This window comes from Ranitomeya imitator, chromosome 8 (genome assembly GCF_032444005.1).
Source record: "Ranitomeya imitator isolate aRanImi1 chromosome 8, aRanImi1.pri, whole genome shotgun sequence".
NCBI classification, from domain to species: Eukaryota; Metazoa; Chordata; class Amphibia; order Anura; family Dendrobatidae; genus Ranitomeya; species Ranitomeya imitator.
In genome coordinates, this window is record NC_091289.1 from 148,933,009 (window position 1) to 148,945,178 (window position 12,170).

The 12,170-nt window shown below is 45.9% G+C and overlaps 1 protein-coding gene across 2 annotated transcripts in view; it reads left to right on the forward strand.

The window, feature by feature from the left end:
- PKN2 (protein kinase N2) overlaps nucleotides 1–12,170 on the forward strand; it is a 166,417-nt gene that overhangs the window by 147,501 nt on the left and 6,746 nt on the right. For both annotated transcript variants that reach the window (XM_069737523.1, XM_069737524.1), the window contains exons 8-18: nucleotides 847–956; nucleotides 2,293–2,436; nucleotides 3,679–3,754; nucleotides 3,840–4,014; nucleotides 5,855–5,987; nucleotides 7,398–7,534; nucleotides 7,624–7,699; nucleotides 7,779–7,870; nucleotides 8,552–8,728; nucleotides 9,395–9,457; nucleotides 10,758–10,834. In XM_069737523.1, coding sequence (XP_069593624.1) covers nucleotides 847–956; nucleotides 2,293–2,436; nucleotides 3,679–3,754; nucleotides 3,840–4,014; nucleotides 5,855–5,987; nucleotides 7,398–7,534; nucleotides 7,624–7,699; nucleotides 7,779–7,870; nucleotides 8,552–8,728; nucleotides 9,395–9,457; nucleotides 10,758–10,834 — 1,260 coding nt within the window. The remainder of the gene's footprint in view (nucleotides 1–846; nucleotides 957–2,292; nucleotides 2,437–3,678; nucleotides 3,755–3,839; nucleotides 4,015–5,854; nucleotides 5,988–7,397; nucleotides 7,535–7,623; nucleotides 7,700–7,778; nucleotides 7,871–8,551; nucleotides 8,729–9,394; nucleotides 9,458–10,757; nucleotides 10,835–12,170) is intronic.

Consider the following 12,170-nt stretch of genomic DNA (forward strand, 5'->3'; position numbering starts at 1 on the left):
TTTGCCAGGCTCCCACATGCCAGGAATACCTGCTGGCACACACAAGTTTTGTCTAATCAATTAGGTGACGTTCTCACGATGAGTTTTTGATGCGGTTTATTTGTGCAAAAAGCAAAACATGCAGCATCTGACCGCTCCAGAAAAGTGGATGGGGTTTATAGAATTCCCATGCCTATTTTTTATTCTTTTTTTCCCCATACCTGACCTGTCGTACATGCTTGAAATCCCGCAACATGTCAATTTCCCTTGCGGGTGCATTAATGTTTTGTGCAGATTTTCCCCACAGCTGCGTGAATGCACTAAAACGCAAGTAGATGGCACATGACTTTATCAATAACGTTTTGTCATAGCCAAATCTTAGGAATGATTAAAACATGACATACCAATCAGACAAAAATCGCAGCAATAAAAACACATGTAAACACGCACTAAAAAAAAGTAATGTAAATGTAAAAAAAAATGAATATATGCTTTTTTTTTTTTCCCCCATTGGTCATCCTTTTCTCCATTACTTTATTTTTCTTAGTTATTATGCCATATTATACATTACTAACGAGAGAGAAAAGAAAGCGTCTTGCCAGGCTATACATACACTGATGAGTGTCCTAACATAGACGAAGGGCAGGCCACGGGAAATGCCGCCTAACATGCCCTACAATTGGCAAGAAGGCTTGCTCCATGTCAGAGCCATCGGTCTGTTCATACATTGGGCTCTTTACACAAGAACACTAAATCTCTAATCTTTCCTTAAGCAGATATTTTGTTGTCGTGGGTTTAACAGTGGAGCTTTTTGTTTCTGGCAATCCTCTTAGCCTTTTAAGCTGACTTGGTGTAATTTCCTTACAGATGAGGTCTGTGCTGTGCTGAAGCTGGACAATACCGTCGTGGGTCAGACCAACTGGAAACCCATCTCAAACCAGTCATGGGACCAGAAGTTTACGCTAGAGCTGGACAGAGTATGTATAGTCCGGCCGAGACTCCGTCTGCGAGTGTGTGCGTTAGTGATGAGCGAACGTGCTCCAATAAGGGGTTAGCCGAGCATGTTCTGCTCCCCGCGGCTGCATGTCCCAGCTGTTCGACAGCCACAGCACATACAGGGATTTCCTAACAAACATTCAATACCTGCGTGCATTGAGGCTGTCAAATAGCCACGACACATGCAGCTGCGGGGACACAAACATATTTTTCGAGCATGCCAAAGTCACCCGGTTAGGTCACAAGCATGCTCAGATAACACCTTATCCGAGCACGTTCGCTCATCACTAGTGTGCATCACTCAGATAAATTGTATCATTCTGATGTACTCCAGACTTTCCGCATCTGATGTTTCGGCCTTTGCTGCAGAATTTACAGTAATTCAATATTAATAATTAATGTATTACAAAAGATTAAAAACTGTAATGAAAAATCTGCAGTACGTGGACGAGACTCTGCAAAATCTTATGCACCATGCTGGTACGGCATTACTGGCATCCTTAGAATCCATGCAGAAAATCTGTTTCACGTACATACGACCTGTGTGAAAATACATGCCCTTATTAAAAAAAAACAAACACAATATCCCCCCCCAATATACTAGGATCCTTCACACCTTACCTTTTCTTGTCATTGAGAATGGAAGCTCATACTTCAATCTGTGGATGTACTTTAAAGGGTGTATTCCAGCTATATACATCACAATGTCCAATTGATATTTTTATTTTATTTCAGTTTATGTTCCTTAAGAAGGATCTAGACTTTTGAGAAATGTTTTCTGCCATTTAGGCCATTAAATTCTCGATTGATCACTGGGGGTCCATGTCCTGAATTCCTGACGGATCGTGCAAAAGACCACTCAGACCACGCCTGAGAGTAGCCCACAGATTCAATAGAAATTCTCAGGACCCAGATCCCCCACTAATCTGCAAAATGAGTTAAGGGCCTTAAAAAGAAAATAATAAATACAAAAAATAAAACTTTTTTTTTTTTTTAAGCCATACCTTTTTAAGGCTATATCTTGGTAAAAGTTCAAGTTTTCTGTCTAGAATGAAAAATATTTTATTTTTTCAATTTGTGGAAAGAGATGAATTACTGCAGTGCCTTTATGTTCACCCTAAATGTATGCAGTGCGTGTGAAAGAGGTAGAGCTAATATCTTGGACTTTTCAAGCTGATAATGTCCTGTGATTACAGCAAATTGGCAATCTAATAAATGGCATCTGAGACTGATACCTTGGGGAAAACGCAGTTACTGTTAATATTCCTATTAATGAATGATGTCCATTACTTTTATCTTGTGGTGTTTTTTTTTTAGTCCCGAGAACTTGAGATTTCGGTGTTCTGGAGAGATTGGAGATCGCTGTGTGCAGTAAAGTTTCTGAGGTTAGAGGATTTCCTGGACAATCAGCGGCACGGCATGTGTCTGTACCTGGAGCCGCAGGGCACGCTCTTTGCAGAGGTGAGAATTGGGAGTACCGGCCCTCCGCAGCTCTCCACCCCCGGCCACAGCAGCCCCTGAATTGCTGATTGCCCTTCCGTGACTAACAGTCATTTATATAGGACTATGGGAACAATACACATACTCCTTACTTCTGTGTCATTAAAGATGACTCATTTAAGGAAATCCATCCAAGTATACCAGATTACTGTAAGCCCTTTACCTATAGACCGTGTTAAGAGGTGTTTTCCCATAAATTAATGAAAATGTAGAGATCTCTGAAGAGGTATCTACTAGTGATATGAGAACGTGCTGGGATAAGGTGTTATCTGAGCATGCTCAAGTGCTAACGAGTGCCTTCAGCATGCTCAAATAATATGTTTGAGTCCCCGCGGCTCCATGTCTCAAGGCTGTTCACAGCAGCAACACATGCAGGGAGTGCCTGTTTGTTAAGCAATACTTGCATGTGTTATGGCTGTCGAACAGTTGCGAGACATGCAGCCGCGGGGACTCGAACATATTTTCGAGCACGCCCAAGACAGTCACTTAGGACACGAGCATGCTCGAATAACACCGAATCCGAGCACGGTCGCTGATCACTACCCACGTCAGACCTGTGCAACAAGTGTGATAGATTACTTAAAGGGATTATCCATCAAACTGAATTTATCATCCTCTGAAGCGTGCGGTTATAAATGTATGATCAGACCGTATATTCATCACCATTAGACTGTTTTAAGAGGCTGTTAAATGATCAGGTCACATCCGCGCGTCACATCATCTGCTCATCCACATTACCGACTGGCGCCGGAGCTTTCTGCTATTGCACTCACTTTCCTGGACCGGAATATCGCATGCTGCGGTTTTTTTGTTTGTTTTTATTCCCCCCAACATTGACTTAAAGACCCATGAAGAAAACTGCTCATGTGCACCAGCTGGCCAGTATGTTGTCCATGTGCGGCTCATGGCGCACACTGACACTGCACCAACCAAAAATACGCAAACTCAACAATGGCTAGGAATAATTTGTGACTCTGTTCCTTTCATCTGAATAAGACTTGCAGAAATCCGTGTACATAATGCTGAAGTGATTAACACTTGCCATGTGCCGCTATCCCCTAATGGGGGTTTCGGTCCCGGTCAATGAGCGCAGTGACTGGAGAGGCGGTTGAGTTGCGCTCTGCTGGTCCATTCATTGTCTATGGGACTGATGGCAGCAGGTTACCACTATGGGGCTCGTACTGATTCAGTTTTGTTTTCCAGGTAACCTTTTTCAATCCAGTTATTGAAAGACGGCCAAAGCTTCAGAGGCAAAAGAAGATCTTTTCAAAGCAACAAGGTAATACTGACATTTTAAGATATTCGCTTCCTGTCTTTTCTGCCCCAAAATTGATCTACGGTAATTTGTTTGTGGTGTTTTGCAGGCAAAACTTTCCTCCGAGCTCCACAGATGAACATCAACATTGCCACGTGGGGGCGACTGGTGAGACGGGCAATCCCCACAGTAAATCACTCCGGCACGTTCAGCCCCCAGGTGTCCGTTCCTGCCTCGGTACCCGTCGTGGACACAAGGAATGTAGAGCTGTCCCCATCTGTCGGGTAAGATCTGGGGAGCTCCGCTTGTACATTTGTGTTATGTATTGTACCGGGCCAAGCGGACTTTAAAGTGAAGATTTAATGTTGATCCTTTAAGGCACTGGCCACATTAAAGGGATATGTTTTGTTACACGTCTGTGGTTACTCAGGCTTCCAATGCCATTCCATTAATCGTTTAACAGCCCAAAATGACAGTCAAATCTAAGCGCACAGCCTTGTAGGAATCATTGTTTTTATAGAAGTCGCATCTTTAGTGTTCTAATCACTGCCATCATTCTGTAGAAACTGAAGCATAAAAAGAACCCATAAGGTCCCCCATGCCCTCCAGTCCAGCGGCAATCACCTATGTGCGATTACACTCCCTCCCTAACCAGCCCTGTATGACATTATTCAGTTTAATAAATGCTTTAAAAAATCGTTAATAACCTCCGCTTTCCCTGTGCTAATGAGGGCTTTGAGCAATCAATGAGGTGTTGGTTGCCCCAGACTAGTCAGCCCTCTTTCCATGTTATCACCCCCCTGTGGGCGTGATAACCCTAATTTGAACGAGAGGTCGTCATTGCTAGCTCATGCAAATCTGCGCACATACGCCACTACCTCCTGCAACGTCACTGCGCCGCTGGATTTTGCATGCTCCTTTTCCCACGCTGTTAATTGGCAGCGCTGTCAATCAATGAAGAAAGCAGGGCATGCAAAATCAGTGGCTCAAATGGTCCACGTTGAGTATCTTGTGAATTTTTTTTATCTCAGTATTTGTAAGCCAAATCCAGGAGTGGATCAATCACAGGGAAAGTGTAATAGAAACACGTCACCAATTCTGTATTTTTTTTTTTTACCCACTGCTGGTTTTGGCTTACAGAAACTGATGTAAAATACTGACCGAATACTGCTAGTGTGAACGTGGCCTTAGCCAAACCAATATTGCACAGAGCACCCTAATTGACATTTGATTAAACTACAATTAGATTATGCATCGATTATAACAGTAAAAATAAGATTTTTCTAGCGGTTCTATCTCCTACACGGATATGTGCTTAGTGTATGCTCTGAGCTGAAAGGCTTCCTTTAGGTGAGCATTAAGGTAGTGTAAATGTGCAGTGAGACGGGCGTATAACACAGATGACGATCACATCGCAGGACACGGACTGACCGGCGGCTCTCCTGACCCCAGCGTGGCAGCACGTGTTTCTATGCAGCTGTCGCATTCGGGTCAGGAGCCCCGCCGGCCAGTCCGTGCACTGCGATGTGATCGTGGTCCGTGTTATACGCCCGTCTGACTGCGCCATTATATAGGGTCATTAATGATTAAATCAGGATGATGCATAATTAAATTGTACAATAGCCTGATGTTGGGGATTTAGATGATTACATAATGTAAATTTTTTGGTAAGGTGCATGACTTTTATTCCAGCAATGTTGTGCAGGGAGAAGTGGTCATAAAACAGCCATTATTAAATTACATATTTTTATAGGTGTTTTGTTCACATGAGACATACAAATCTTCAGGGGCAAAGTCTGCACGATGCTTTTGTAGCTCCCTCTGGTCGATTCCCTCTTATAAAATCCATTTCGTATGTCCTGTGCTGGTGTCAGATAAGTCGCTCCTAGTGCAATGCTTTTTATTAGGTGGGCTGCACAATATCCAGAATCGCTTGGTCAGTGCTACATGTCCACCATGAAGCGGGTACATTAGGGGGAAGTTCTAAGAGGGAAGTAACAGGGGGCATCATAACATGAATGTAACAATTGGAATATTGTTATATATCATTTGTTTTATTTTTTTCCTTATGGTAATATGACAGTACGAGTTTGCACGTGAACTGTCAAATTTTGTGTTTTCCAGGGACTCTCCTATAGGCAAGCTAAACTTTGAAATAGAACCAGAGCCTCCTACTGCTCCACCTCGGGCATCCTCCTTAGACCTGGATCTGTATCCGTCGCCATCAGAAATGAAGACCCCCAGTATACCCGCTCAGGTGAGACATGCAGACACACTGTAGACTTAGATACAGGTGAGGCAAAACAACTTGGAGAGAATTTACAGATAAATACAATAATCTGAAATAATGGATTACAATACACTACTTTTCTTTAAAGCGCCACTCCAGCGTATTTTATTTCACTGTTGGAGGGGTGTTTAAATTCCAAGTCCCCTGCCCCCTGTCTGATACTGACCTTCCAGCGTTTTCATCTGTTCTCACCGCCGTTCCAGTCTGTCTCCTTCAGTTTGTGACCTGCCGGTGCCTCCAGTGTTTCACGGAGTGGCGCGGAGGTCAGTAATCAATGTAAGGAGAGCCTCTTTCTGACCTTCTTCTGGCTCTCATAGACTTGTATTGAGAACTTGTAATGTAGCGTACAGTTCCGGCCACTCAGAAGCTGTGCTCACAAGATGGCGCTGCGGGACTGGACCGGCGCCGGAAAACTGTGAATGCGACTGAGTGAGTATATGACCGGGTATTTTCATTTAAAGCACAACTCTAGCGGTGGGAAACTGCTGGAGTGGTGCTTTAAAGAAATATATTAATTAATTTTGGGACAGTTTCGTTTTTTTCTGCATCCCCCCATTACAAAGTTATGTCCCCCAGTAATAATGGTGCAAACTTTCCCTTCAATCAACTGGACGTTTACTACAGAGATGTTCTGTGATACATGCCCAGTTGGTTAAAGGGAAAATTGTCACCATTATTACTGGGGGACATAACTTTGTAGCAGAGGGGTGCAGAAGACAAAGAAAAACTGATATTTCTTTCCAGGCTTGATTCGGAGGTCTGCTTTATGGTAGATTCTGCTTACAGACCTGAGATCTTTAATAAATCTCATCCTCTGAAATAGCTTCTTACCACTCACCTTGTGTCACATGCAGATTATTAATCTGCAGTATGACCATTTATACTGCGAGCCTCCCCTACGAAATCCGTCGCAGGAAATGCAGCGTTGAGCCGTTTATTCTGCTTGTTGATTGGTTTTCTTTTTTCTATCCTCAGGACGGGTGATAAGTTAGTGATCGGTGGGGGCCGACTCCTGGGTTCCGCACTGATTGACAGAGCTATGAATTTGTATCTCTGATGGAACGCTTGTTTATCACAGCTATAAAATGGGGGGACGAATAGGACACCCGACCACAGCTCCTTCCCTTCTCTATGGGGCTGCTGGAAAAAGTGCTGAGCAGCCCCATAGGGATGAATGGAGCAGTGGTTGAGTGTTCGCTGCCACTCCATCATATCGGTGCAAGTCCCAGCGGTCAGGCCTCACCCATCAATAAGTTGTCCTATGAATAGGTGATAATTTGTTTTCAACAGATAACCCGTGTAATTTTCTGGCATTTGGCAATTACAGCCGCTCGGTCCTCTCCTCCTTGCTGACATTGGGTCTTTATTTCCATACAGGACACAGGACCAAATCATGAGTTCTCAAATAACAGACACAGCGTAGCATCAAAGCCCACGGCGGACTCGATGAATGAAGGGCAGATCACAGTGTCTGCTCTGGATTACAGTGCAATGCAAGAAGCGGAGGACAGACGGTAACGTGATGTCTTTATTATGTGCTTGGTCTCGCTGCGCTCCTGCGGATTGTGGCTCATTTCTCGTTTTCTTCCTCCTTTCCCTGCAGAGTGCAGCAGCGGTTTCAGTTCAGTCTCCAGGACTTCCGGTGCTGTGCAGTGTTGGGCAGAGGGCATTTTGGAAAAGTATGTCTCCTTGAGCTTTGCAGTGGATTTGGGCGATGTTGCCGGTGCTGGGGGGATTTACAGCTGTGTTGTGTTTCAGGTGCTGCTGGCAGAGTACAAGAACACTAATGAAATGTTTGCCATCAAAGCCTTAAAGAAAGGAGACATTGTATCCCGTGATGAAGTGGACAGGTATATGAATGCATTCGGGTGTAAAATGGCAAAAAGAAAAAACAAACCATCCACGTATTGCTGTGTCCCCCTACCCCCCGTATCGCTGTCTCATCCCCCCGTATCGCTGTCTCATCCCCCCGTATCACTGTCTCGCCCCCCCGTATCGCGGTGTCGTCCCCCCCCGTATCGCGGTATCGTCCGTCCAAACCCCCCAATCTCCCCCCCCCCCCACGCCCCCCCGTATCGCGGTGTCGTCCCCCCCGTATCGCGGTATCGTCCGTCCAAACCCCCCAATCTCCCCCCCCCACGCCCCCCCGTATCGCGGTGTCGTCCCCCCCGTATCGCGGTATCGTCCGTCCAAACCCCCCAATCAACACCCCCCCTCCGTATCGCGGTGTCATCCATCCCCCGTATCATTGTATGTTACGGCTCCATGGGTTATGAAATAGAAGAGAGCCACACTGCCCCCTTGTGGAGATCTATTTTTCCTGCTTGTTGGCTTAACGCACAAACCCTTTGCAAACCCTGTAACCAAAGGGTTTTGGTTTGACATAAGATCATTGTGTCGTTGTACACACAGGTTGGCCTGATCGCCTGAGTGTATATCCCTGGTATCTCCAGTGATATGCTTGCGGTAACAGATTGTAAGACTTGCTCCCCTCTCATTTATTTTCCTTCATTTTTGATCCTCCTGTTTAGCCTTATGTGCGAGAAGCGCATCTTCGAAACTGTGAATAGCGTGCGGCACCCGTTCTTGGTGAATCTGTTCGCCTGCTTCCAAACAAAAGATCACGTGTGTTTTGTGATGGAATACGCAGCCGGAGGAGATCTAATGATGCACATCCACACCGACGTCTTCTCCGAACCTAGAGCTGTGTAAGTCCTCTCATATATTCCATGTACAGCCCTGTGTGGGTGCACGGCTAGAGTACAATCACCTGTGCGGCTCTCTGGCCTCTGGTCACATCTGCCGTCCATGTGAAGTGCGGGGACACGCAGCGCTTAGTGACTTTACTGGCAGCGCATCTTGTGATCGCAGCAAACGCATTACAGTATGTGTACAGTTTTTGGAGGGGTCTTATGGTGCAGCTCCACCTGAAAAAAATCACCGAAAGCCTTGAAAGAGACTTCCTAATCATTTTAATTGCAAAAACTGCTTCAGGAGACAAAAAAATCTCCCCAGGGCAGTTTGCAGAAATGGTTCACACACACACAAAAAAAAAAAATTGAACCAATTCAAAAAATAAAATCCAGAAAGTGTTCTTGCTATAGATTGCTAATTGGTAACTTTGCGCACAATTTTTGCACTTTTCAGACAACCCACAATGCAGCCGTGTGTCTAGCGTCTGTTTTCCGGCTGCAAGTCCCGGCTTATCCAAGGATTTACCAGTCAGAACTCTCTTGGGTCCTGTGCTGCTGTAATTGGTGCTCTGTACCTGAGTAGGGGGTATACAGTGGCCTAAATGTGTCCATTTTAGAAAGATGAAAGTTGAATTTTGGGGACAAGACTGTTCTGCTGAGATTGTTACCTCTCGTTTTCAGGTTTTATGCAGCATGTGTGGTTCTCGGCCTTCAGTATCTACACGAGCACAAGATAGTTTACCGGTAAGTGGCCGCAGCTACGTCTCTCTTAGTTATAGGATTTGTATCGGGTCATTCTGTGCCTCCATACACTTCAGGTTTGTAAGTGACGCCATGTTCTGTTTAATGCTGTGTTACGGCGTTATATTTGCTATTTAATCTGAGAGCAGCATAGTGTAGAGGCAGAGACCCCAATTCCAGGAATGTGTCACTTATTAGTCTATGTGATGTAGTTTCAATACAATCAGGGTTTTGTCATTATCACTGCAGGACTAGGTGTCATGTGCCAGATAGTCCAGCTGATCTGTGTAACCCCGCCCCCACCACTGTTTGGCTGCTTGCTGACAGTGTACACTGGAAGCTGCCAATCAGAGGTGTGGGTGGGGTTATACACAGCTCAGCAGTCATAGCACTGCTACATGTACAGCAGAGAAAGAATGGATTCTGTCAAACCTGCACCAAGCAGCCCAGTAAGTAACACATGGCCGGGAGCAGGCGCTCTGCTCCTACATCATGCTGCTTTTGGATTACATTAATGGAATCTGTCAGCCGGTTTCATTAAAGGGAACCTGTCACCCCGAAAATCGCGGGTGAGGTAAGCCCACCGGCATCAGGGGCTTATCTACAGCATTCTGTAATGCTGTAGATAAGCCCCCGATGTTACCTGAAAGAGGAGAAAAAGACGTTAGATTATACTTACCCAGGGGCGGTCCCGCTGCTGGTCAGGTCAGATTGGCAGTCTCTGGTCCGCTGCGGCGCCTCCCATCTTCTTTCCATTATGTCCTCTTCTGATCTTCAGCCACGGCTCCGGCGCAGGCGTACTTTGTCTGCCCTGTTGAGGGCAGAGCAAAGTACTGCAGTGCGCAGGCGCCGGGCCTCTCTGACCTTTCCGGCGCCTGCGCACTGCAGTACTTTGTTGTGCCCTCAACAGGGCAGACAAAGTACGCCGGAGCCGGAGCCGTAGCTGAAGATCAGAAGAGGACGTCATGGAAAGAAGATGGGAGGCGCCGCAGCGGACCGGAGACGCCCATCCGACCGGACCAGCAGCGGGACCGCCCCTGGGTAAGTATAATCTAACGTCTTTTTCTCCTCTTTCAGGTAACATCGGGGGCTTATCTACAGCATTACAGAATGCTGTAGATAAGCCCCTGATGCCGGTGGGCTTACCTGACCCGCGATTTTCAGGGTGACAGGTTCCCTTTAAGGAATTTTTACTTCAAGTAAAAAAAAAAAACTTCTATGACTATGGGGATAAGTGCATAGCAACGGAATAATTTCTTTGCATTTTTTTCACCTTTCACAATATTTCTTTGATGGTCACTAGAGATTTGAAGTTGGATAACCTACTGTTGGATACAGAAGGGTTTGTGAAAATAGCGGACTTTGGACTTTGTAAAGAAGGTAAGACACGGCACAGTGATCATAAACTTCAGTAGGGGGGGCGGGGGGGGAAACCCTGTGATCAACTTATTTCCAGGAGACCGTACTAACAAAAAGTGATCACTTAAAGAGAACCCGTCCGCAGGATTGAGCCCTATAAACTAAAGACATGGCCATAATGGCGCTGTGATGCTGATACCTGATGTGAAAGGATCTGACCAGTGGCTGCTGACGTTTTCAGAAAGCGACAACTTATGTATTCCACCCCCCTACCAGCCTTTTATGGTTGTGCGCAGGTCACTTATTGGCCATCATTGCGCGGGCGGCACGTGTGCAGTGGGAGCTGGCGTCCTATAGGCAGGATTTCAATAAAAAGATGGCGCATGCGCAGATCAAGATTCGGCTCTGAACAGCTCATGTAAAGAACATGAAGGGCCGGAGTCATGGCATTGGCACTTTTTTTGCCTAGTTTTTTGTGCTCACCTGTTCTTCGTTTGGAGCCTTAAGGTACCTTCACACTGACCAACTTCACACTGACCAACTTCACAACGATATCGCTAGCGATCCGTGACGTTGCAGCGTCCTGGATAGCGATATCGTTGTGTTTGACACGCAGCAGCGATCAGGATCCTGCTGTGACATTGTTGGTCGGAGCAGAAAGTCCAGAACTTTATTTCGTCCCTGGATCTCACGCAGACATCGCTAAATCGGCGTGTGTGACGCCGATTCAGCGATGTCTTCACTGGTAACCAGGGTAAATATCGGGTTACTAAGCGCAGGGCGCGCTTAGTAACCCGATGTTTACCCTGGTTACCAGTGTAAATGTAAAAAAAAAACAAACACTACATACTTACATTCCGGTGTCTGTCGCGTCCCTCGGCGTTCTGCTTCCCTGCACTGTCAGCGCCGGCCAGCCGTAAAGCAGATTACAGAGGTGACGTCACCGCTCTGCTTTACGGCCAGCCTGCGCTCACAGTCAGTGCAGGAAAGCACAGCGACGGGGGACAGACACCGGAATGTAAGTATGTAGTGTTTGTTTTTTTTTACATTAGCACTGGTAACCAGGGTAAACATCGGGTTACTAAGCGCGGCCCTGCGCTTAGTAACCCGATGTTTACCCTGGTTACCAGGGGACTTCGCATAGTTGGTCGCTGGAGAGCTGTCTGTGTGACAGCTCTCCAACGACCACAGAGCGACACTGCAGCGATTGGGATCGTTGTCTAGATCGCTGCAGCGTCGCTAAATGTGACGGTACCTTTAGTCTTTTAATTTTCGTCTTTAAAAAAAAAAAAGTGCTTTTGCCTGTTTTATTCTATGTTCATCAATGTAAGGGAGTGTATCTCAAATACAACTGAAA